The sequence below is a fragment of the Pelophylax lessonae genome (assembly GCF_965119305.1).
Source record: "Pelophylax lessonae genome assembly, chromosome: 1".
NCBI lineage: Eukaryota > Metazoa > Chordata > Amphibia > Anura > Ranidae > Pelophylax > Pelophylax lessonae.
Window position 1 is genome coordinate 427,604,089 of NC_138768.1, and position 26,320 is coordinate 427,630,408.

At 38.8% G+C, this 26,320-nt stretch overlaps 1 protein-coding gene across 1 annotated transcript in view; it reads right to left on the reverse strand.

Annotated features, from left to right (window-relative positions):
* Positions 1 to 17,460: 17,460 nt before the first annotated feature.
* Positions 17,461 to 26,320, reverse strand: part of LPAR1 (lysophosphatidic acid receptor 1) — a 126,321-nt gene continuing 117,461 nt past the window's right edge. The window contains exons 4-5 of the mRNA XM_082255030.1: positions 17,654 to 18,863; positions 17,461 to 17,591 (exon numbers count right to left, since the gene is read on the reverse strand). Of these exons, the coding sequence (XP_082111156.1) occupies positions 18,562 to 18,863 (302 nt within the window). The 3' untranslated portion in view covers positions 17,461 to 17,591; positions 17,654 to 18,561. The remainder of the gene's footprint in view (positions 17,592 to 17,653; positions 18,864 to 26,320) is intronic.

Below are 26,320 nucleotides of genomic sequence, written 5' to 3' on the forward strand. Positions count from 1 at the left end.
GGACAGGTTATTCTTGCCATTGCAATAATGGCGGTTGGGAGGATTAAGTATTTTGTACTTTTGCCCATTGATTCTGCCAGTGGTGCTGCAGACTTATTTACTGCATTAAGCTGACAATGACACAATACTGTCACTGAGATTTCAGGGTTGTCCATCTCTGTATTTGGATAGATGGTGACATAATCATAATACCACATCCACCAATTCAAAAGCTTCATTTCTGCTCCTCTGCTTCCAGCTATCGAAGCCCAACACAGAGGGAATGATGACATGAGAGCTTCAATAGACCAGTTTACAGCCCCAACAGGAAGAAGACAAAGGAAGGTCTGCTCAGTCACATTACAGGGACTGCTTGGTTCTTACCTGCAGTGTGCAGTAGTGCATACTGCACCATCACACACTCCTTTTCAGGGACACAACATTCCAAAAGGAAGGAAGGTAAAGACAGGGTCACAAAAGTCATGGGTGCTTCAGGAGTTATGCCCCTATCCAGGCTGGGGTTAGGGAACACAAGGAAAAACGCACTGACACACCACAGGAAGATCTCCCCCTGCACTCAGCTTTGCAGATCTGCTTCAAAGGGAGACCTTCTGACCCAATGGCCATCCAGTCAGGAGAAAAACAACAAACTTTGCACTGCCTGACAGTAGGAAACACAAACTAAACTGAGAGACAAATGGGTTGGGAGAGGTTTTTCACTGCTTATTTGTGTTTCCTTTTAGGGAGGAGCCAATCATCTCCCAGGGTTCACTTTCCTGGATGATGATTGGAGAAAGTAAGTTTGTACATATGAATTGCTTTCCCCATGTAATTGGCTGGTGTGATGTGCAGTATGAAAAATGCAGCATGTCTCTGTATTTTTTCACCAGGCACTGTGCAACTAAGTAGAGATATGAATTTATATAAAATGGGTAGAGTGACCACAGCAGAATGCCAGTGATGTCATGTTGAGGTGGGTGATTACTTCCACATGATTTGGATGTGTCCTTGTACTGAGAGATTTTGGAAGGCAATTCTTGGGTTCCTAGAAGACAATTTAGCTCTTCCAAAGATCTGTTCCCCAGCTAGATGTCTCTTGGGGGACTTTGGAGAGGAGGATCCTACCAGCTCTAAATAGGCTCTATTGAGGATAGTATTTTGTTTACGCTAAAAAAAGCCCTGGCACTTAAGTGGAAGGAACCTACCCCCCCCCCCTAAATTCTGGATAGACCTGGTTAACAAAGCACTACCTATGTATAAATTAACATACACTTCTAGGGGATGCCCCAAAAAGTTTGAGAAAATTTGGGCAGGTTGGCTTACTTTGGTCTCTGGGGATGGTAATGTCTAGGAGATGTGGTATATATTAAAGTGGAGGTATATGGAAAATGGAACAATTTTCAGAAAATTGATACAACCTATAACTATTCACTCGGTGTGGAAACAATTACTATAATTTAGTTTTACTATTTTTTTGTTTTTCTAATCAAAGGGCTATGTCCTAAGAATGCACAGACTTTCTTATACCCATTTCTGTAACATGGAAGATATACTACTGTTGTAAATTTTGATACTGGAAGACTATGTGATCGAATGTACTAATACCTGTATTCTATACTACGCTTTCTGCATTGTGGATACTGTTATAAATGTCTTATTATTGAATATCGATAAATTTAAAAAAAGAGAGAGACATGAATAAAGTGCCACTATGTGAGATTTAAAAAAAAGAAAGATTAAAAAAAGAGAAATAGAAAAAGGAAAAGGAAAAAAAAATATTGTGGCATTCCCTGCCAGACTTCACACTGACAGCAGCCAGTATGGTAAAACTATGCATTTTATTGTGCAGGCTAGTGTGAAACAGTTCAAAGGCAAATTACAGGCAGCTTGTTACATGGAATATGTTCATGTTTTACTGTTCGTGAATTAAAGCCCAAGTCTAGCCATTTTTTTCCCACACGGGACCCCAAGGCTGCAATACTCACCTTTTATCCAGAGTTTGTCTCCTGCAGGAAGAAAGAGGACATATAAATGAATTGGTCTTATGACCTTGCCCCCTAGGGGTTACACTATGTAGTGTAGTGACCACATCGGGCGATGGAGGACCAGGAGATCGACACTGCTGGAAATGTCTGGTTCTCAGAAGACGTTGATTCCTCTTCAATGGAGCAGCATTCAAACCAGCAAAAAGGGTTAGCTAAGTGGTTAGCACTTCTACCGAACAGCACTAGGGTTGTCAGTTCAAATCCCAACCACGGCACAACCTGCGTGGAGTTTGCATGTTCTCCCTGTGCCTGCGTGGGTTTCCTTCCATGCTCTAACAACACCCTGTTAGGGTAATAGGCTCCTGTCTAAATTGACCCTAGTATATGAATGAATGTGGGTTAGGGACCTTAGGTTGTAAAGCACTGTGTAAACTGAGGGCACTAAATAAAGTACCTGTAAAAAAAAAAATATGCTTATACTATACATGATGTGAACTGCATTTTTCTCCACAAATCTGGAATTTTATCAGTAATATAAAACATAAAAAAAAAAAAAAAAGAATGAAACACTACATTTTTGTCAAAGCTTTGGTAAAACCATACCTGTTAATAATTCTGTTTATAGTGTTGCTGTAGTTCTCCACAAAAACTGCATCTAAATATTCTCTTTATAACCCCCATTTTATTACACCAGTTTAGGTTTACAGTGCCTTAAAAAAAGTATTTATACCCCTTGAAATTTTCCATATTTTGTCATGTTACAACAGAAATGTAAATGTATTTTATTGGGATTTTATGTGATAGACCAACACAAGGTGGTACATAATTGTGAAGTGGAAGGGAAATTTTAAATGGCTTTCAATATTTTATTTACAAATAAATATCTGAAAAGTGTGGCGTGCATTTGCATTCAGCCCCCCATTTACTCTAATACCCCTCACTAAAATCTAGTGGAACCAATTGCTTTCAGAAGTCACCCAATTAGTAAATAGAGTCCACCTGTGTGTAATTTAATCTCAGTATAAATACAGCTGTTCTGTGAAGCCCTCAGAGGTTTGGTAGAGAACCTTAGTGAACAAAGCATCATGAAGGCCAAGGAACATACCAGACAGGTCAGGAATAAGTCTGTGGAGAAGTTTAAAGCAGGGTTTGGTTAAAATAAATAAAAAATATTCAAGGCTTTGAACATCTCACAGAGCACTGTTCAATCCATCATCAAATGGAAAGAGTATGGCACAACTGCAAACCTACCAAGACATGGCCATCCACCTAAACTGACAGGCTGGCAAGGAGAGCATTAATCACAGAAGCAGCCAAGAGGTCCATGGTAACTTTGGAGGAGCTGGAGAGATCCACAACTCAGTAGGTGGGAGAGTCTGTCCACAGGACTACGATTAGTCTTGCACTCCACAAATCTGGCCTTTATGGAAGAGTGGCAAGAAGAAAGCCATTGTTGAAAGAAAGCCATAAGTAGTCCACGTTGCAGTTTGTGAGAAGCCATGTGGGGGACACAGTAAACATGTGGAAGAAGGTGCTCTGGTCAGAGGACACCAAAATGTGCCTTTTTGGCCTAAAAGCAAAACACTGTGTGTGGCGGAAAACTAACACTGCACATCACCCTGAACATACCATCCCCATAGTGAAACGTGGTGGTGGCTGCATCATTATGTGGGGATGCTTTTCTGCAGCAAAAACAGAGAAGCTTGTCAAAGTTGATGGGAAGATGGATGTAGGAGTCTGCAAAAGGCTTGAGACTAGAGAGGAGGTTCACCTTCCAAAAGGACAATGACCCTAAACATACAGCAAGAGCTACAATGGAATGGTTTTAGATCACAGTATATTCATGTGTTAGAACGGTCCAGTAAAATTCCAGACCTAAATCCAATTGAGAATCTGTGGCATGACTTAAAAAAATTACTGTTCACAGACGCTCTCCATCCAATCTGACAGAGCTTGAGCTATTTTGCAAAGAAGAATGCCTAAAAATGTCACTCTCTAGATGTGTAAAGCTGGTAGAGACATACCCAAAAAGACTTACAGCTGTAATTGCAGTGAAAGGTGGTTCTAAAAAGTATTAGAAGAATACAAATGCACGCCACACTTTTCAGATATTTGTAAAACATTTCGAAAACCATTTATCATTTTTCTTCCACTTCATAATTATGTGCCACTTTGTGTTGGTCTATCACATGAAATCCCAATAAAACACATTTATATTTTTGGTTGTAACATGACACAATGTGGAACATTTCAAGGGGTGTGAATACTTATTCAAGGCACTGTATGTTTTACATAGGAGTTCTACACAGGCAGTTCAGTAATATGAAACAGGAAAAACGTTTTATAAACAAGAATAACATCTGGAAGTTATTTAATGAAAGTAGTTAGGATGCTGATTTAGGAGCACATGTTAAAAACCAGAGGTTGTTTATTTAAGATAGACTTTCTTTTATCAAAAGCCAACATGATGCAGCTGATGAGTGTGAAAATCAGAATTATATTATAAATTTGTAGTGGCCTTTAATCTGCACAAGCCAAGCAGCAGACACACATGAGAATACCAGTTGATTCCACACTATATATTAGCAATGCCTGAACAGTGCGTAGTAAATAAAAAGTATAAACTCACAAAACCCAAGAAGTAAAAACAAAACTATGCTTTTATTTGTTTTAATTCCTTGCTTACAACATAAACACTAGATCAAAACTTTAAAATTCTTTTAAAAGTTTAAAAAAATGGACAAAAAAGAGGCACACATTTTTGTAAGTGCTACAAATAATTCTAAAAATTAAGCTAAAATATAAATTACCTTCAAATGAAAGACTGCTTTGCAACATTTTCAAATATAGAAAGGTGACAAACATTGACAATTTCTTTATACTACTAGACAAAAATGTTTCCACATCCAAATAGCTTGCACTTGAGACAATGTACTCTTTAAATATAGTTCTTCATTAAAGTGTTACTAAACCCAGAACCTGCATTCCCTATATCTGGTCTCCCACAGTACACGGAAATGCAATTATTTTAGTAAATATAAACTGATAAATACCCTTTCTAATCAGCAGAATATAACAGTCCTGTGACTTCAATCAGTGTCTGGTTAAAGCTTGTAGGAGGAGTTTTCATTCTCCTCGACTGTCCTATGAGGCCGCACCACCCGACCCTCTGTCTGGACAGTGCTGATTGGCCCTGTGCCAATCACATGCACTCTCCATAGGAAAAAAACAAACAAAAAAAAAAAAACCGCTCTAGCAATACACCAAACTGTGTATGTGCAGAGTGCCCCCAAGGCTCTGTTCTATCAGGAGATGGATTGGGGACTGTGGAAGGGAAAGATCAGAGAAGACAGGATCAAATAGCCTTTTTTACACAGCACAGAGGATAAACCCCTTAGGCTCCACATAGTATAACAAGCATGCTTTACTGCATATGATTTTACTGATGTGGGTTTAGTAACACTTAAAGGGCCTAAGTTACAATTAATAATACTGTTTAAAAAACTACTTTGAACTGGCCATAGTTTCAATTTGTGGATAGAGGTTTCCCTACATGTAACCATTATTCTATCCAGCAATTCCACTAAGAGACTCTGGTATGGCTCATTAAGCCAATAATGGCTGATAAATAACTACAGGGTGAATTAAGCATTTTAGCCACTGCAACTAGAATATCAAATATCTTAAATGTTTAACAGATAATGGCGATTTTACATGTGTATTTGTTATTAGCTAATCGCTCTTTTACATTAGGCTAACAATGTTTAGGTTAACTGGTTCATTAAAATAAGCATGGGCTTATCAGTGTTTCTTTTTTAAAGACAAAGAACCAAATTAAGAATTGTAAAGCGATTTAGAATACTCCATATCAGTGAAATGAGGTTTTCCTTGTGAAAACAATGTATATTGAAAAACACAGAAAGTAATACAATTTTAGCATTTTTTTTTGTATTAGCTCCTAATTACATGGTTAAAAAAAAAAAAAAAACAGCTGGAAATGGAATGGTTGTTTTTTTTGCCGTATTTTTGGTTTTAATAAATCAGCCATCTTGTTTGTTTTGCCTTACATGTCAAACATTAATACTGCAAACTTAACCTGTGCAAAGTCCCATATACCTGATGAAATCCTGACATTTAAACATCCAACTCAAAAAAAAAAAAAAAATAATAAATAAAAATGTTAAATGGAACTAAACTCACTCATTACCTAAAGAAAGCTCAAGTTAGATATGTTGTAAAAAACAATGTTACTGTAATTCTTTAACAAACCAATGTTGTTTTCTGCAGTTTTAATTTACATTCTGCCTACTAATGCATGTGCAGTGTATGTTACATTCAAGGCATTCATCTCTGGTGATAACTTTTACAGTTGCCAGTGTGCTTATGTCAGCTCCCAACAGAACTTTAAAGCCCTTGAATGGCTAGTATAGCTGATTACATGTGTGGCACTATGGCAACTGCAGATCTAAACAGAGATTGATAGCACCATCTTCAGCACATAGGAGGGTATGGTTTCATTTTAATCATTCATTTAGTTCAGAAATTGCATTTGTTTTGCAGACGTGTAACAGTCATGAGAAAATAGGAACGCATTTCTTTTATTGCATACATTTCATTGTCAGTGGTTTCAACTTGAAATTGTGTTATCAAAAAACGAAAAGCAATTTTTGCCACTACAAATACATAAAACAATGAGATTTTAGTAAACTTAGGATTACTTTATCTTCATTTTTCTAAATCAAATGCTGGCCCAGATTTTCACCCACTCTTAAGCCCCGTACACACGAGTCGAAAATTGGCAGGGAATTTTCGGCCAACGTCCGATCTGCTGATTTTCGGCTTGTTAGTATGATGCTTCCGACAACCAACTCCGACTTTTTGGCCGAAAAAAATCTGGTGTGCAGACTATAAAATTTTTGTTGGCCGTCAACACAACGGCCGATTTTCGTGCAGTCAGTACAGATTTCGACAGGGAAAAATCTAATGAGCAAGTCTGGGCATGCTCAGTGAAGAAAAAACACAAAGAAAGCAAACCAACACATGACATGACTTCTGAAGTAGAATTTTGTTGGGCGAGAAAATTCGTGTGCAGTCTAGGCACATTCCAACCAACAAAACACCTCTGGACAAAAGACGGACGATCGGTCGGCCGATAATCGTTGCGTGTGTACGGGCATAAGGCTGTAAAGAAGAAAATGAAATCCAATAGACATAAAATGAGTCCAGCTGTAACCTTTGCTTTGATTCTCAAAAGAGGAGGAGGAATGCACTTGTTTCACTTTCTGGAATAGGTAATAATAGGAAAATCCCTAATTTGTATTTTTATAGAAGACAAGGACTCTCTAATTATTATGAAACAATTGGAATCAATGGAATGACAACCTAATAGGAAAGGTAATTAAAGGATAAGTTCACCTTTCCTAACATGTTCCAGGTTACACCCATATTCAGGGTGTAGCATGCAACATGTTACAAACGGACCACCCCTTCAACTCTCCCCAATTTCCTTATCTGACAGCTAGGGGGGATCTTTCCTCCCCACACGCTGTCTCAATTTGTTCCACCCGCCTGGCCGCGTCACTCATTCACAGTGCTCTGTGAATGGGAAATGACAAGGTCTGGCAGCCAGTTTGTAGTTTTCCATGAACTTCCATGGTGCTGTGGTAGTTCATTTTCTGTTCTTGTCCGATTTTATCTGCTTACCCATACGGGGCACACAGATACACTGACACATATCTGCAGATCATCAATCTACTGATCACTGGTGCAATGCCTTAGACCAGGGATCTCCAAACTACGGCCCTCCAGATGTTGCGGAACTACACATCCCATGAGGCATTGTAAAACTCTGACATTCACAGACATGACTAGGCATGAAGGGAATTTTAGTTCCTGAACAACTGGAGGGCCGTAGTTTGGAGAACCCTGCCTTAGAGGCTCCAGAAACAAAAAAAATAAATGCACATTTTTTACCTGCAAAAAACATTTACATTTTTTTTTGTTAAAAGGTCAACTTATCCTTTAAAGTAAACCAGTTTAGGCCTAGTATGGTATTGTCCTTTGCAAAGCATAAATAAAAAATGCACATCACAGAGTGGGTTCTATATTGCACTGCGCACTGTTAAATGGGGGGTCTCTATAAACTACCCCCATATTCTCACTCTTATCACACTTGAAACAAAACAGCCATCTTTTAGACCAATGTAAATGTTTGTTCAGTTTTATGGCAGGACTTTGAAAAGTAATAATATATTTTAACATGGGAAGCTTACTGGAGTCTTTCAACTGTGCACCTACACACAACTGAATAGAGAAAATCATAAACGTGTGAAATAATTTGTGAAGGTGCAAATAATTTGTCTTTGGGCATCAATTTGTTGGGAGTCATTTATAAAAGCAATTATGTTTTTAAAAAAAAAAAAAAAAAACACCTCCTCTTGAATCAGCCTTTAGTTTCATGCTTGCAAGTATATGTGGAAGCCACACTGCCTCGCCAAGGCCCCACTGTATAGTGCAGTCCTACATTTTGACAGTCTCCATACTGGAGCATATATAGCAATAGATACCATTCCTGCTTAACTAAAAGTTGTGTGCAATAGCTGCACCAAAAAAAAAAACCCTCATAGCATTTAGAGACAGACATGAATTGAACAATGAATGCAAGTGAAAAAAGAATATCCCTTTCATTGCCCTTGGGTCCTTGTGATTCTACCCTTATCCTTCCCTGGGAGCCTACTAATTCACAACCATAAGGGGGTATCCTCATCTTTGGTATTCCAATTCAGCGATGAACGACTGGCATTCAGTGATGATATGCAATGCAATCTTTATTATGATACTACTATGGATTACCAATATTGGATTATACTTGTCTCTATATATAATATACTTCATGATAAACATAACCATGTTACTAATCACAACATATTTATGTCCTAGAACTAAATAATACCCACTATCACACCTCTGAAGAAAGACTTCAATGCAATAGTCCGAAACACATCAGGTGTTTCTGCATAATTTATGGCAGTTATTTGGATGGTTCACTACGGATGGCCATGTCTATGCCATATTTATATTATGTAAAGGGTATCCTTGTTTCACTTGCATTCATTGTTCAAGAATTGCTATCCATGTAATTTTTGTATATTTGTGTACGCTCTTGTTATTTACTGTTTTAACAAATAAGCTTTAATATTTCATACATTCATGTCTGTCGTTAAGTCCACAAGGGGGTTTTTTGGTGCAGCTATTGCACACATTTTTTGGTTTTCTCTAATTCAATGGACAAGACAGACATTTTCTCTCATTAACACTACCAACCTGCCTCATATTATATAATTTTCTATTCCTGCTTAAAGGTGCATTTACAAACCAGAAGCCCAGCAAAGCACAATGGCAGCTTAAGATATCCAATGTGTCCCTGTGCCAATTCTAGCTAAACAAAAATGGCAACTGCCCAATTTATAGCCAGCATTCAGAGTAAGGGCTCTTTCACACTTGTAGTGCGTCAAACGGACTCCGCTTTTCTCATCGGGGGATCTATCTGCCGATCCCCCGCTGAGCAGGAGGATGACAGCTGTGTCTCCGCGCTGTGTTCGGAGACACAGCTGTCAGTTCCCCATGCATCTCTATGGGGGAAATCGGATGAGAACGGACCGTCGGACTCATCCAATCCCATCCGATCCGATGGACGGATGGAAAATAGGGTTTCCATCCGTCCAGATTTGATGGATCGGATTTCAGCGGACATGTCTCCGCGGACATCCGATGCCCCATAGGAATGCATGGGGAGACCGTTCAGATCCGCCAAAAAAAACGAGCAGGCGGATCTGAACGGTCCGCCTGTGTGAAAGGGGCCTAAGGTGCATCTGAAAAACCTGACCCAGTTTCTAAGGATTGCCAATTAGAGTCACTGCTTACTATTGACTAATTAATTGCTATAAACAAAAATAGGGAAAGTCACATTTGCTTCTATGGTCCAGCAAAGTTTCTTTGCACAATACAATGCTGAGCTATTCATACATACCACATCATTGAATAAATCCAACGTTATAATGGCTAAACTCATGAGCAATACCTTTTTCATTGGTTGCTATGGGTCTACTAGGTGCATTTTATAAACAAACTCACCTTTATCCACCTACAAACCACTTAATTTGCGCCTCTAACATTCCATGTACCCTCAAACCACTTTCTTGGAACCTTCTTTAAGACAAGCGGTGTTCATTTTTTTTTTGTTTTCATAATTCCACAGGTTGATGAGAATTAATGTTTTATTTGAAATAAAGGCAGATTGTAAGCTCCAACGAGCAGGGCCCTCTGACTCCTACTGTATTAAAATGTATTGTATTTGTAATGTCTACCCTCAAGTTGTAAAGCGCTGCGTAAACTGTCAGCGCTATATAAATCCTATATATAATAATTTGATTTAATACTGTATTAATACCCAAGGATAGGGTAGCACTAAAATATAGTGAAAAGTAATTACATTTCTATTGCTGCACTATACAAGTCTGTCTCAGAAATATTCAATAAGTCATGAAAATTGAGGTTCTTTCTATCTGCTGGGCTCTCAGTTGAAGAAGTTGCCATCGGCATGCTGGACATCACTTTATTGCACCTTCACACACTGAACATATGTCCAATATGGATTATCTAATATATTGTCTATAGGCAGATTAAAACTGCAAGACTCACTGCTGAAAGAAATGAGTAGTGTGTCAGTCCTTTGCCCAAACAGTAAGCGGTTATAATCAATGAGTATACATAATGCCAAAGAATACTGTACTCAGCACACTGTTTATGTCCCTACAAAGGCTAACTACAGTTATATTTCAGTGGCCTGGTCCCTAAAGATGTAGAAAATAAATGGCATAACATACTTTTTTTGACCAGATTGGTGTGTTTTCATATACAATAGGCAGACATCTCCCAGGGTGTGTTTTCACCCTGCTACTAGATGGTCTTGTGAAACTGGCTGTTCAATTATCCTAATTCCATACCCCATCTATCATCACTCTCTGGTAGCTAGTTTTATCTGCAGCAAAGGAAAATGGAAATGGACACCAAGAGGACCATCGTGATCCTTAGCGTCTGCCTAATGCCTCGTACACACATACCGATCGTCGGCCGACCGATCGGCCGTCTTTTGTCCCCGGGCTGTCGTGTCCGCTGAAAAGTGCAAAAGACTGCACACGAATTTTGTCCGCCGACTGCAGAAGTGATGTCATGTGATGGTTAACTTTCCCTGTGTTTCTTCTTTTCTGAGCATGCCCAGTCTTGCAAATCTGCTGTCTGTCGGCCGAATTCTGTACTGACTGGCGAACAATCGGCCGTTCTGGTGTCGGCATACAAAAATTTTAATGCTTGCATGACAGATTCTGTTCGGCCGAAAGTGCGCTGTCGGCTGTCGGAAGCATCATACTAACAAGCCAAAAATCGGCCGATCGGTCGTCGGCCGAATCTTTTCGGCCGACAATCTGCACGTGTGTACGGGGCATCAACCTTCTGTAGGTGGTGGACTTCAGCAAAAGAGCAACAGACATATGTTATACATTTATACCGTTTGTACATATGTGAAAAGTTAAAATGTAAACTGCAGAACACTGCGCACCTTATTCATTCAATACTCATTTAGGAAGAAACTTTCAACTATAATACAATATTTATGCATGATTTATGAGCTGCAGCTTGTGGAATACATCATGAGATTACAAACTGGGGGAACGAGAGGACATTCAGCAGAACTTGCATAACAAAAGTAAATTGAAACTGTAATAGATCCCTTTTCTAAATAAACAGATGGGATACATTTATTAAGAAATGTAACATATAAATGGCAAAAAGTCATTTTATGGATGCTGTTTTTACAGGTTCAGACAGAAGGTGACTTTTCTTGAGTTCATAGTAGACTGGTGCTGAGCTGCATTTACCACTATGGCTTTACAAGTCATCTAAGAATGTATAGTCCCTATAAAGGCTATTTTTGAGAGACGTGAATGTAATTCCGTCATATACTATGTATTTAACCACTTTGGACATATATACTGCGGCAGGGCAGCCCGGCTGCGCAAAATCATGTACATGTATGTGATTTTGTGCACGGGTTTCCGGGGGCTCACTCGCGCCGCTTCCACTGTGATTGGACACAGCAGGAGCAAATCAGCGGGTCCTGCCTATGTAAACAAGGAGGAATAAAGAGATCTTGTGTTTCAGCTAAGATGAAATGCAGATCTCTCTTTTCCTCTAGTGCATCCACTCCTCCTACATTTATAAAGCACTCCCTAGGAGCACACTTAACCCCTTGATCCCCCTGGTGTTAACCCATTTCATGCCAGTGTCATTTATACAGTAACCGTGCATATTTTTTTTTAGCACTGATAACTGTATTGGTGTCACTGGTCCTCAAAATGTGTGAGATTTGTCGGTCATAATGTAGCAGTCCCGCTAAAAATCGCTGATCGCCGCCATTACTAGTAAAAAAAATAAAAAAAAAGTGCATCCCATAGTTTGTAGATGCTATAGCTTTTGCACAAACCTATCAATATACACTTATTAGGATTTTTTTCTACCACAAATATGTAACAGAATACATATTGACCTAAACTGATGAAAATGTTTTATTTTTTAAAAATTTTTTATTGGGAATGTTTTATAGCAAAAAGTACAGTTTTTCTTTTTCAAAATTGTGGTTCTTTTGTTGTTTATAGTGCAAAAAATAAAAACCGCAGAGGTGATCAAATGCCACCAAAAGAAAGCTCCATTTGGAGGGGGGGGGGGGGGGGGGAAATACATCAATAGTATTTGGGTACAGCGTCGAACGAAAAGCAACGCAGTGCTGTATCCCAAAAAGTGGCCTGGTCATTAAGGGGGTAAAACCTTCTGGAGCTGAAGTGGTTAAGAAAAGCGACCATGTTTAAAAACTTGTTGTTTCAGGTCGACTTTGGACTAAATTATTCAGTTGGTTTAAATATAAAAACAGAAAAATAACTTTTTTGTTCCACTACACTTAAAGGTGTATGTCAGGGGGAAAAAAAAAAAAAAAACGATGCATTACAACCTCTGCAATGCATGCACAGTTCTCTGTGTTTTAGGCCTATCTATCAAAATTAAATTTAATTTCTACAACCTGGTGTGGTCTGACAATACACAGCATGTTTATGGACTGAGTGGTGTCAATTCTGCCCAGTTTTCTTTTGCTAAATTATTCAAACCATGACCCCATGCTATTTTCCACAACAGCGTTTCTCAAACTTTTTTCAGTCAAGGCACCCTTTAAAATTATGGACAATCTCGAGGCACCCTCCAAAATTATGGACAGTCTTGAGGAGTCCCATTCTAAAATCTAATAGTTTTATATAATGCAGCAACATCAATACACGTAAAGCACCCAACGTTAGAGGGGATTTAGTCTTTCAAAGCAAATACACTTTTGCAAACTGGTACTGATTAGTATTTCATTGTTTCTTATCTCCCTCAGTTTTTCTCCATCCCTTAGCTAATGAGACCCCAAAGCTGATGGAGAGAGGCAAGGGAGAGTCAAACCAAGGATGATATACAGACAACTGACATCTCCCCTATCAACTGATGATGTCATCATTGGGGAGGTTGTCAGCGAAAAGGTTGTAAAGATTGTGACAGGAAGTCAGGTAAATCTGTGGATGTTGTCACAGACAGGAGATACACTTATGCTGGGTTTAGACAGTTCACCAATTACTATAGGGTGTTGGCTGAAAAGGTAGCCAGGATGGCTTAAGGAAGTTGAAAGGCCTTCAGCTGTTCAGAATGAGGAAGTTAAGGCCTCTATAATTTGTCCAGAGGAAGTCTATTGATTGATGCCTCCTGACGCTGTGTGAGTAGAGGAGGACAGTCAGATGTGTGCCTCCCGACACTGTGTGAGCATGGGAGAAGGAATACCTCCTGAAGCGATGTGCGCTGAGGAGGGTAAAAAGTGTGAAGACTACTCAAGGTGAGGTCTGGGATTGTTTCTATGTAAAAAGAAATAAATGAACTATTTCTATGTGAAGAGAAAAGGGACATTTGCTGGGTGAAGAGAAAAACAAAGGGACATGTTCAATGTGAAGAGAAAAGGGACATGTTCAATGGACATTTGTTGTGTGAAGAGAAAAAACATGGACTATTGAGTGTCTGCTGTAGGATCAGCAAAGTCTGCCCAACAGCAGGTTGGGGACAGACTCCTTAGGTAGGTTCCTGTGTGTGAGAAGGTAGCCGCCCACAGTGGCAAGGATTTATTTTGTGTTTTATTTTATTTTGATGTTTTTGACGCTTGCACTTGTGTGAAGAAAATTGCATAAATAAACCAAACTGTTGTTTGCAACCACTTCTCAGCTATCTCCCTGTGTAACGAACTCCCCCAAAGGGGTCATCCACACCCGCCACCGAGCTAATCCCCTCACAAGATGTATAATGAAAACCTGTGGCTTTGTGTAACTAAAAGGCAGGTTTCATCCACCCTTGGCTTGTAAACAATTTTTGGGTAATTTTAAGGAAATTTGCCAAGGCACCCCTGAAGAAACCTCAAGGCACCCAAGGGTGCCTGGGCACCATGGTTGAAAAAGGCTGCTCCACAACATCAACGTTAACCGTTGTGTGCTCCAAACGAACAACTCTGAGGAGTCCTTGAGATAACACAGAAAGAGTGCATCGGACATTGAACGGCCCTGAATTTCTGACATGTTCAATTCTTTTTGTACTCGATAAATTACCATTGAAAGTTTTTGTTTTAAAAGACCAAAAAAGACCCAAGAGGTCATTGTTAAGATTTATATACACTTAAAACTACTTTGCCACAGTATAAAAAGTGGTGCAAAGTGGCCAGAATGGCAAAAAAATAAAATAAATTAATCTAGCAAATTGCAGTGAAAAAGGAAAACATGCCAATTCATTAGGAATAAAAGAATGTTTAATTTTATCATTTATAAAAATCAGGCTGCGATTTTATTTGCAGAACTGTCATTCAGTTTTGTTGCTCTCTCTCATGCTCTCATGGCTTCAGAGTCTGCGAAGTGCAGAACTGTGCTTTATAAATGTGTGGCGTTTCTTTTTTTAAAACAGCCACACCACTACCTTGTTAAATGAGCCCCTAGGATAAAACAGTTTGACTAGTCTAGTGCAAGATAGACAAATCAAAACAAAAAAGGTAAAAAACTGTGCTACTGAAACCATGTTTTAAATAAGCCTTTTTTTTTTTTTTACTTCTTAAAGAAGTTTTTAATACTTACATAGGTGCTACTAGTCATTATAGAACCTTTGGCTTGCTAACCAATGAATAGATATATAATAACTAAGACCGTACCATTTGTTTACATTCCATATAATCCTCCATATAATTAGTGCATAATAACGTGACTGTTAATCACTGTATTCCCTTTTGGTGTAACAGTTCAGGAACACACTCACGCATATTCAGGAAGGCAGTGTAAAACCAATAGGGAGGTAAGCAATGCTGTATTCCATGACAACCAGTTGACGGTGGTCCCACTGTTTAAGACTGAATATGCCTTTTAGCAAAATTGTTATTCCTATATTGGTCCAAGCTAAAGAAAAAAATAAAAAAAAAACAGGAGGTGACATACTTTCATACTTTGACTACTGCAAAGTTGATTCAGAAAACTTCAGTACTAAACCGAGCCAATAAAAGTATTCTTAGAGAGGTATTATGTAAAAGTTAAGGATAATAAGAGTTGGCCACTAGCATCAATAAAAAATATTCAAATGAAAACAAGAGGGCTAGTGTCTACTTAGTTGCTTAGGACAACAAATCCAATTTTATAAAACACCCTGTTTAGTCAGCACACCATTAAAAAACAAAAAACAAAACAAAACAGTATGATACATAAGAAGTTATTTTAGCTGTATCTCTCTCTATACTCCAACTATGTAATTTACTGGCCACTCATCAAACCTTAAACTGTAATTATATGCCATTGTCCACTGACACAAAGTGGTTATAAACACAAAACAACTGAACATAGCTTATATTCCAATTTTTGTGTACAGTATGCATCTGCTGCTGCAGAGAGGAATGTGTTTCACAAGCAATCAATTGATATATATGTACTTTATTATTTTCCTTGTTCTTAGCAGTAGCTTTATTTCTAGTAGATGTTTTTACATTTAAATTAGCATTGTTTCAAAGTATACTAAATACAGCATGACGTTTAAAGGCTTTGAATACTGAATAAGTGGTGTCATAAATGTCCCTCCAAAAGGACAATCTTTTCAGCATTTCAGTTTTGTAGCAAGTTATATTTTGCTCATTTCCTGCATCCAAGAGTTTAATCGGGTGGGTTTAATATTAAGGGGTTTGTAAGGCTGGCCAAAGACTAAGCGATTTTCTTTCCTGCAATCACAGTTTGCTTGATTCCCCCATCATCACAGTCCATTTGGATGGGGGAATCCCTCCTGCATAGCCATTGTGTTCTCCCGGCGGAGGGAGCCATCCCTGGCCAGTTGGGAGAATACAGTGATTATTGCTAGCAATATTGACATGTAAAATTCAACAGGCCGGTTGTATCAAAGTTGATCGATCAATTTGAGTACATTCAGTCTGCCAATACATGGTTCAAATCTAACAGTCTATGGTCGGCCTTAGATATTCCAGGGTATTGGTCTTCTTTTCAATGTGTTCTTAGCAACAGACCCATGTTGTCAAATGATATTCTTGTATTTAGGAGTTAAAATGGGTATATTTGGTTAAGAAGACCAGGGGAATGCTAAATTTGAGATGGTAATAATGGTCTCTTTCTTTATAAATGTTGGTTCAGGAATGTTTTAATGTATAAAATGGTACAGAAACAACGTATACCTTTGCAAATTCAACAGCCATATCAAGAATTTTTACACTAGCCATTCTCAAAATATACATTGGAAATAGGTGTGAGATTTATCAAGATCAAAGTCCAGTTAATAGTCTAAAAGACTAAACTGCAGCAATACACTTCCTTCTTTGTGCAACATTAAACTTGATTTTTGATGTATTAGTGGCCAATGTAAATGTTTTCACACCAGATTCACACACTTTTTAATTGGATTCAATTAGAAAAATTTGTAAATCTGTAAAAACATTTATAAATAGACTCCTTAGTGCACAAAAAGCTTTCACGGGACATTGGGAAATGAACCCTTTGGGTATAAATGGCTCTGGTGAAAGCAATAAACTCAATTCCATAATCCATTAGATGTTCGGGATGCTATATTAAATATATGGAATTTCTTAGGTCACAATAACACAGGCTTCAAAATACAAAAGGAGACTGGCACGGGTTTTAAACATCTTTTAGCACCCCCCCCCCCCAACCGCTAGATCTAAAAGGGTATACTAGATTAAATGGCTCTGTACAAGTTAACCTATAGCGGCATAGTATCCCATCGTGCCGACACAGAATATTCGGTCTGCACTATCCCACTCATTTCAACTGTTCCTCTCCACTAGGATAACATTGATATGGGGAGGGAGGGGGGGGGGCGTTAAAACAGGTTTTATAATTCAGAGGTTGGATGTTCTTCAGCATTCAATACCCTTGTGAACTTGGGCTTAGAATCATAGTAAGCATGGTCTGTGCCAACAAGTATGCTGTTCATAGTTTCATTACTATCTTTTTTCTGTTAATATTGTGACAATTCCATGCATTGGTTGAAGGATAACTATAAAACTACATAGCAACATCACTGTGAATAATACCTGTTTAAACACAGCCCTAATGTTTGATTGTGTAGCTTACAGTTGTTCTTTAACTTTTACAATGACCTATAAAACTGCCACATTTATTAACAACTTATGCTAATAGTATAACGCCCCACCGATCACTATCACATTGATGGCAAATGCCCATGTTTGTTTTCTTGTTAGACTCCGTCAGTGCTGCTGGAAAGCCTGGCATCCATATGGTCCTTATGGTTAAACAAACGCAGTTGTTATCAAGTCTTGTTGAACAAGAGCCCATATAATGCCAAGGAACATTACAAAATTAACCTTTGCTACTTGTTATCCCTTTATTGGTCTACAGGCTTTGTGCATTTCTTTGAAATCATACAAATGCCTCATCAGAAAAAAGTAAAAAAAAAATTCTATATATATTTATATATATATATATATTTATAAAATAAAACTTCATGTAACGGAGAAAGACTACACACAAAACTAGCACAATGCTTCAGTTTATATTAGAAAAATATCTTTTTTTTTTCCTTTAAGGCAGTGCAGCTATACAAATGTTACCAAACCACTCAAAAACAGTGTCCATCACTGGCATGCTGATGGGCTATAAAATGCATGTTTTATTGAATGGAATATATAATTTAAAAAGGTCTATGTTTTCTACATGAAACGGCAGTTTTGAAAGTGGCAAGTTCATAAGGATGCTTTAGGTAGATGAACCAATGTTTATTTCTAGCATTATAAATTCATATGTTAAACAGGGTTTAGTAACACTGGAGTTGCCTGTAAGTGTTCAGGAATAGTAATACAGTTGCCAGCCCAATTCCTGGCATGATGCTTGCTGTGCAGCACAAGTTAAGCAGGCACTCCAATTTGGCCTAGGCATATGTATTTTCTGACCTGCCACCACTCAGTTCAAACAACAGAATGGTCGTTGCTGTGGACACCGGCTAAGATGGTGTGGTTGAGTGAGGAGGCAGAGCGGTCAGACCCCTCCTGAGGACCGTTTGCGTTCTCTGTTCGCTGGCAGCACAGGATCTGTTTGAATGTAGCACTCATTTCCTTGTCTCTGTAGGAGTAGATGATGGGATTCATGGCAGAGTTGAATTCAGCCAACAATAAAAAGAACTTCTCATAGTCCAGGATGTTGCACTGTGGACAGCACACATCAAGTAGCAACAGAACCAGACCCGGGGTCCAACAGACAATGAAAGCACCTGAAAAAAATATAGAATAAGAAGATACTTTTACTATAATACAACATGCATATGAATATCTAAATGACAAAGTCTGCTAAAAACCTGTAATGAGTACATGTGATCAGTTAGAAATCAGTGTAAACACAGCATGGAAATATTTAGAATACTTGAACGAAACACCTAGCAAATCGCAAAACACATAGTTAGGATAAACAAAGATTTTGCAATTGTAGCCAATACTTTGTCAGGAAGACTCTTCTTTAGTCATTGCCTTATTCCCTGGACAGAGCTCATGATGCTGATGTCCAATGAGAATGCAGGAGGTGAAGTGCTGACGTAGGAAGCTACAATGTTGAAACAGAAAATGTGTCACATGCCCAGCTGTGCAGTGTGGCAGACATAAGTCAATCACAAAACTGGTTGAACATATTTACAATTCTTTTGTCAAGTAAATGTATTTTTCAGCTTTTTTCCCCCTGGCAGTTCTGCTTCACAGGTTAGACATATGAAAGGTGCAATTAGGTCTCATGCACATGGGCCTGTGATGAGTACAGCGTAAAAACTGGGTGCTTTTCGGCACTCAAGAGACACAAGTGTTGCATACTCCCCACTGCCAGGAGCTTGCTGATATCAATAACTGGCTGAAATAACCAATGGCTATATGCACATTTGAGCAGTACTTGTGTACAAGGTGTATGCCGTAAATGTGTACTTTCTGCATTCAGGGCACAGGTCTTTGGAAACATACGGCTCTGTACTTGAGTACCACTTGCATATGCATACCACTGAAGTGTATTTTAGCCTGTCGTTGATTTTAACAGGCTGCGCCCCCCCGGAGACAAAATACACCTCAGTTTAATGTTCTACAGGCCAAAGTGTCCATCTGCGTAAGGTCTTACTAACTTATTTAAGAAGCAACCGAGTAACGCTCCTCATTCTTGCTTTAGTATTTCAGAATCAACTTTATTAATCCCAAAGGCAAATTTAGAGAGTCACAGATCAATATATGTGTATTGTAATGAAGTTAATTCTCTAAAATAGCCACTATTCCAAGTGAGTAACTTGGTAAATAAGGCAGTAATGAAGTCAGCCTCTGATTTTGCATCTTCAAATGCCAGTGCAATAGTGGCCTTTATATTTCTGTCCTAATTTGTTTTCATTATGTTTTGAAATTTACCTAATATGAGATTTTTCAATGACTATGCGTGCTGTGCATAAATCCCTGCTTCATCTAGGAACTGGTATTGATGGCTATTGAAAAAAGAATAAGCAGAATATTATTTTAAATGGCCTCTGTATATTTAACATAGTAAAATATGTACCAATCCCAAAATAGTTGGGATGCTGTGTAAAATCTACATAAAAACAGAATGCAGTGATTTGCAAATATCATAAACCCATATTTTATTCACAATAAAAAACATTAATTGTTTAAACTGAGAAAATGTTCAAAAAGAAATTAAGGTAATTTTGAAATTGATGGCAGCAGCAGGTCTCAAAAGAGTTGGGACAGGGCAACAGAAAACTGGCAAAGTAAGTGGTACTAACAAGGAAGAGCTGGAAGAACATTTTGCAACTAATTAGGTTAATTGGCAACAGGTCAGTAACATGACAAGGTATAAAAAGGGCATCTTAGAGAGTTTGAGTGTCTTAGATGTAAAGGCAGGCTGAATTGCTCTAATTTGTGAAAAGCGGTGTTTAAAAATTGCTGAACAATTTCAGAATAATGTTAAATATATCATCTACAGTACATAATATCGAATGATTTAAAAAATCTGGTTAAATCTCTGTGCGCAAGGGACAAGCATGAAATGCAATATTGGATGCCCGTGATCTTCGGGCTCTCACATGGCACTGAATTAAAAACGAGTATGATTCTGTGACAGACATTACTGCTTTGGTGCTTGAATACTTCCAAAAAATGACTGTGAACACAGTTCGCAATGTCATCCAAAAATGCAGGATAAAGCATTATCATGCAAAGAAGCCATATCTGAACATGATCCAGAAAGGCCATTGTCTTCTCTGAGGAAAAGCTTGTTTAAATGGTCTGTTGCAAAGTGGAAAACTGCTCTGTGTTCAAACAAATTGAAATGTGGCATTCTTTTTGGCAACCATGGGAGCTGTGTCCTCCGGACTAAAGGCTATAAAGGAGTGGGACCTATCAGTTCAAAAGCCTGCATCTCTAATGGTATGGGGGTGCATTAAAATGTATGGAATGGGCAGCTGGAAAGGCACCATCATTGTTGAAAGATATATCCAGGTTTTAGAGCAGCATATGCTTCCATTCAGACAATGTCTTTTTTCAGGGAAGGATTTGCATTTTTCAGCAGGACAATGCTAAATCACATACTGCATTTAGGACAACAGCATGGCTTCTTAGTAGAAGAGTCCAGGTGCTTAACTGGCCCAACAGTCCAGACCTTTCACCAGTTGAAAAATATTTGGTGCATCTTGAGACAAAAAATACGACAAAGAAAACCTAGGCCTGTTAAGCAGTTAGAATCCTATATCAGGCAAGAATGGGACAACACTCCTCTCCAAAACTCCTGCAACTGCTTTCCTCAGTTCCCAGTTGTTTACAGTGTTAAAAGAAGAAGGGATGCTACATTGTGGTAAAAATGGCCCTGTTCCAACTTTTTTGAGACATGTTGCTGCCATAAATTTTTCAAAATTACTGTATTATTCTTAAAATGGTACATTTTCTCAGTTTAAAGGAGTTGTAAAGGCAGAGGGTTTTTTATCTTAATGCATTCTTTGCATTAAGATAAAAAACCTTCTGTGTGTGGCAGCCTCTTTAGCACCCCCGAATACTTACCTGTGCCCCATCTCTGTCCAGGGATGTTCATGAGTCCCTCAGCCGTCCAGGACTCTTCCTCTTGATTGGCTGAGACACAGTCACTGCGCTATTGGCTCCCGCAGCTGTCAAAGTGAGTAAGCCAATCAGGAGAGGGGACGAGGCCCAATAGCAGCTCCGTGTCTGAATGGACAAACGGAGCTGCAGCTTGGCTCGAGTGACCCCATAGCAAGCTGCTTGCTGTGGGGGCACTCGATAGGAGGAAGGGGCCAGGGGCCATGAGAGACACGAGAAGAGGAGGATCCAGGTTGCTCTGTTTAAAACCAACTGCACAGAGGAGGTAAGGATAACGTTTGTTATTTTTTTTTTTTTTTTTTTTAAAGAAACAAGACTTTCCAATCACTTTAAACATTTGATATGTTGTCTATTTTCTATTGTGAATAAAATATTGGTTTATGAGACTTGCAAATTTTTGCATATTGATTTTATGTAGATTTTACACAGGGTCACAATTCTGTTTGGAATTTGGGTTGTATATTGTTTCAAAAGTTCTAATGTATACGCACTGTGGGTCAGCGGCACATTGCGTCAACTCTGGGATGCACTGAAAACAGATATAGCCTACTGAAATGCATTGCAGTATTGACCCCCACAGTATTTGCAACTAAGCTGAGATGAGAACATTATTAGACTGCACCTTGTGTTAAGCATTTAAAAAGCAACCAGTTTGTGCCGTCATTAGGAAAAGCTTCAGTAATGAAGCCCGACTCCTAGAGCTGGAAAATAAACTAAAAGTTGATTGTGAATACCATTTTCTAAATATGTCGAGCTGAGGAAATGTTTGTCAGATGAAAACTTCCCCTCGAGTCACCCTGTTCTTATCAGATATTTGTCCAGAATAAGAGGAGCGTGAGAGAGTGTCTTGAATATGTATTCACATCAATTTTATAAACATTCAATTAGGTACTATGCAGGCAATTACAAATATTGTGGATATACAAAATATCAAAATGTTCAGAACTGTCTGGCCAAGATTCGAACCATCTATGGGCAGAACGACTCTAATCAAGTTGATTCATCAATTGACTTGGGTACAACCAGAATGTCAAGATTTTTACATGCGTTTATTGCCAGTGGCTATAGCTGCTAGCAATAATCACTGTGTTCTCCCAGCAAAGACCACAGGTTAATTAGTGGTAAAAGTATTGAAAGATTTATATACACTAATTGAAACCAAATTAAATTAGGGAGAAAATTAAAGCAGCATAGTTGTTTAGCAAGCACAAGAGGCAGAAACAGATAGGATAAGCGAGTCAAAGATTCTGCTTTAACCACCTACCATCCACCCGCCGCAGTTTTACTGCGGCAGGCTAGCTCGGCTGCGTGAAACGACGTAGGGGTACGACGGTTTGCGGGAGTGGTGCTCCCATCCCCACTAAGCAGCGGGGATGCCGATCCAAGGGACCGGCAGCCACAATTGCCGCCAGGCACACACGATTGTGTGAGAAGGACGGGCAGCTGTTGTAAACACAGCAGACCGTTGTTCTCTCTGAAATTATCAGAGCGCCAGTGATCCTTCTATATAGGATCACAGGTCTCTATGATCAGTTCAAAAGTCCCTCTCCCAAAGTTAGAAAACACCCCCTAGGCTCACAATTAACCCTTTGATCACCCCTAGGGAAACCCCTTCAATGCCAGTGTCATTACAGTAACAAATTTTTAGCACTAATTACTGTAGCAATGTCACTGGTGCCCCCAAAAAGTGTCAAAAATGTCAGTTAGGGGTCCAATCTATCTGCCACAATGTCGCAGTCCCGCTAAAAATCACAGATCGCCGCCATTACTAGTAAAAAAATAAAAATAAAAATGACAAACCTTTCCTCTAGTTTGTAGACGCGATAACTTTTGTGCAAACCAAACAAAATACACTTATTGCCATTTTTTTTTTTACCAAAAATATGTAGCAGAAAACAAATTGACCTAAGGATGAAAAATTTAGAATTTAGAATTCCCAAATTTTTTTTTGGGAATGTTATATAGCAGAATGTGAAAAATATATGTATATTTTTTTCAGAATTGTCGCTCTTTTTTTTGTTTATAGCACAAAAAATAAATATCGCAGAGGTGATCAAATACCACCAAAAGAAAGCTCTATTTGTGGGAAAAAAAAATACTTCAATTTTATTTCAGTAGTGTCGCACGACTGCAATTTTCAGTTAAAGCAAAGCAGTGCCGAATTGCAAAAATTGGCCTAGTCATTAAGGGAGCAAATCCTTCCAGTCCAGAACTGGTTAAACAAATTCACCAACCGCTCACTACCTACTGCATCTTACTTTACTGTCACAGAACTCTTGGGTGACTTATTAAAGCAGAACTAAAGTTCTGCTGTACATTACTGTGGCAGGTTTTTTCAGGCAGAAAAGACCCCTTTTTTATCCTCAATTCGCACTGAGGTGTTCACTTTTAATTGGATAATGAGATTACTTCTCAATTAATACCAGCTCTTGCATTAAACCAAGAAAATTACTTTACGAAAAATACATAGCAATCAAGTTTGCAAGGGTGTTAAATATCTGTACAAATGTGTGAAATAATCCAGGCTGCAACTATCAATATGCAAACACTTGCCATACATTATTCACACAGTATAAGGGTTTGTATGTTTATCTGGGCATGTGAATCATATCTGAAATATGCTGGCTCCAGCTCAGAGCACTTTCAGTGGTTGTAAGAAAAAAAAAATCCTCAGGATCTCCAGTCTAGAGTGTACGTGAGGATACGACACATGAGCTGCTGGAAGCAGACCCCACTTGGCAGCGACACTGTTGGGATGAAAGGGTTTAGGCAGAATAGGTCTGGCGCTGCTGAATGAATAGTCTGTGAAGCATTCTGTCTTTCAAGATATATAGGTAGACTTACTGAGCTTGCATCTGGCAGCTAAAAGTTCTCATAAAAATCCCCATGGGTCTTTTTCAAAGAGCCCTACATGCCACCTTGGACAGTGTAGTGGCTACAAGGTTAGCAAATCATTCTTATCAGATAACCTATCTCCATGAAGTCCTAATGCCCTCCCCAGGCTCTCTACTTTCTTCCCACAGCCCACAAACACTCATGGGTTGGCTGGAAAATGATGAACTGACTCTAAGTGTACATAATGTATATATTTATGTATGAATGTGGCAGGGACCGTAGGTTATGTAGTGAGCTTCATTGGGGGTGGTGAAGGGGACTAATGTGTAATATGTCACACTATAAAAATATATAAATTAAAAAAAAAAAAATACAACAACATTAAAACTGAAGCAGACCTTTGTGGGCTAACAACATATTCAATTCTGTATAACTTGAGGTGTATGAAAAACATATAAAGTGTCTCCAGGGATAACATTAGCAACACCACCATATTCTTCCACTACAGCATAATCTTGCACCTAATTAACTTGTGTTATAAAAATGGCAAATAGTACAGTAGGAGGTGAGTACCTCCAAAATGTTCCCATAGACCTTAAAAGGGATAGGGGCAGGGTTTTGACAGACTAATACGGTTGGTATGCTGTAGTAAATCTAAGGCAAGCATTGAAACTTGTTTACCGCAAAAGGAAATAATTAGTGCTTTCAAATATAGAGAAGTCAAAGAAAATATTGGTACTATAGAGTGGCATCCATTTTTAAATCACCAAGCAATTACATAGGTTGTAGGTTGTACAGTTAGAACAAAGTTATAGTCCCCCCAACCCCTTACCAAAGGCAAGATAAACTTTTTTTTCTGGGTGAGGATTCCTAATTTTAAACCTGCAGGAGGATTAGGTGTTGAGACTACCCAACCACTGTAATATTGTTGGCCTATTAAAGAAGTCCACCCTAACACTACAATCGCTACATCTATAGACATCTACGATCTAACACTAACCTATCTAACCCTGTAAAGGAGAAATCAGTATACTTACCTTTTCTGAAACCAATCCATCCCCATTCCATGCTGAGCTGTCAGCCACGGCTTCGCTGTGGAGGTGGGTGCAGAGGACACATCTGACAACGGAAGCCCCATTGTAACTCTATATATGACGTCCCTCCCCATTCATTTTTACAGCCGTCCCTCCCCATTCATTTTTACAGCCGTAGTCAGCTGTGTCCTCTGCAGAGCTTCTGCCGCTGGAGAGGAGCGGCTTTCAAAAAAGGTGTGTATAGGTGTGTATAGTGATTTCTTTTTTTACTTTTTTAGGTCTATAGATATAGCAATTTTAGTGTTAGGCTGGACTTCTCCTTAGTATAGTATATTTCCTTGTACATGTGAGACGCAGGGCAACGAATGTCCTGGCCCGCAGCTCAGTGGAGTAAGAAAAAAAATGTCACATAGGAAATAAATAAATATTGATATCAGTGCCCTTTGCAGAGACTTCACATAATGGAAGTCTATGCAAGTCGCTCCGAGGTCGCCCCAAAGTAGTACAGGACCCTTTTCCTAAGTCGGAGCGACTTGGTCGCTCCTATTAGAACGGGTCCTGTGCTAATCAATGGACCGCGACCGAGCGCAACTTGCCAGGCTGACAAGTCGCGCTAATGTGAATGGGCTCTTACTCTGTGCAAAACATATTATAAAAACAGACACCTAAAAACCATATGACTGGCAATTTAGTAATTTGGCATTTACTCTTAAAGCTGAACTTCACTGCACCTG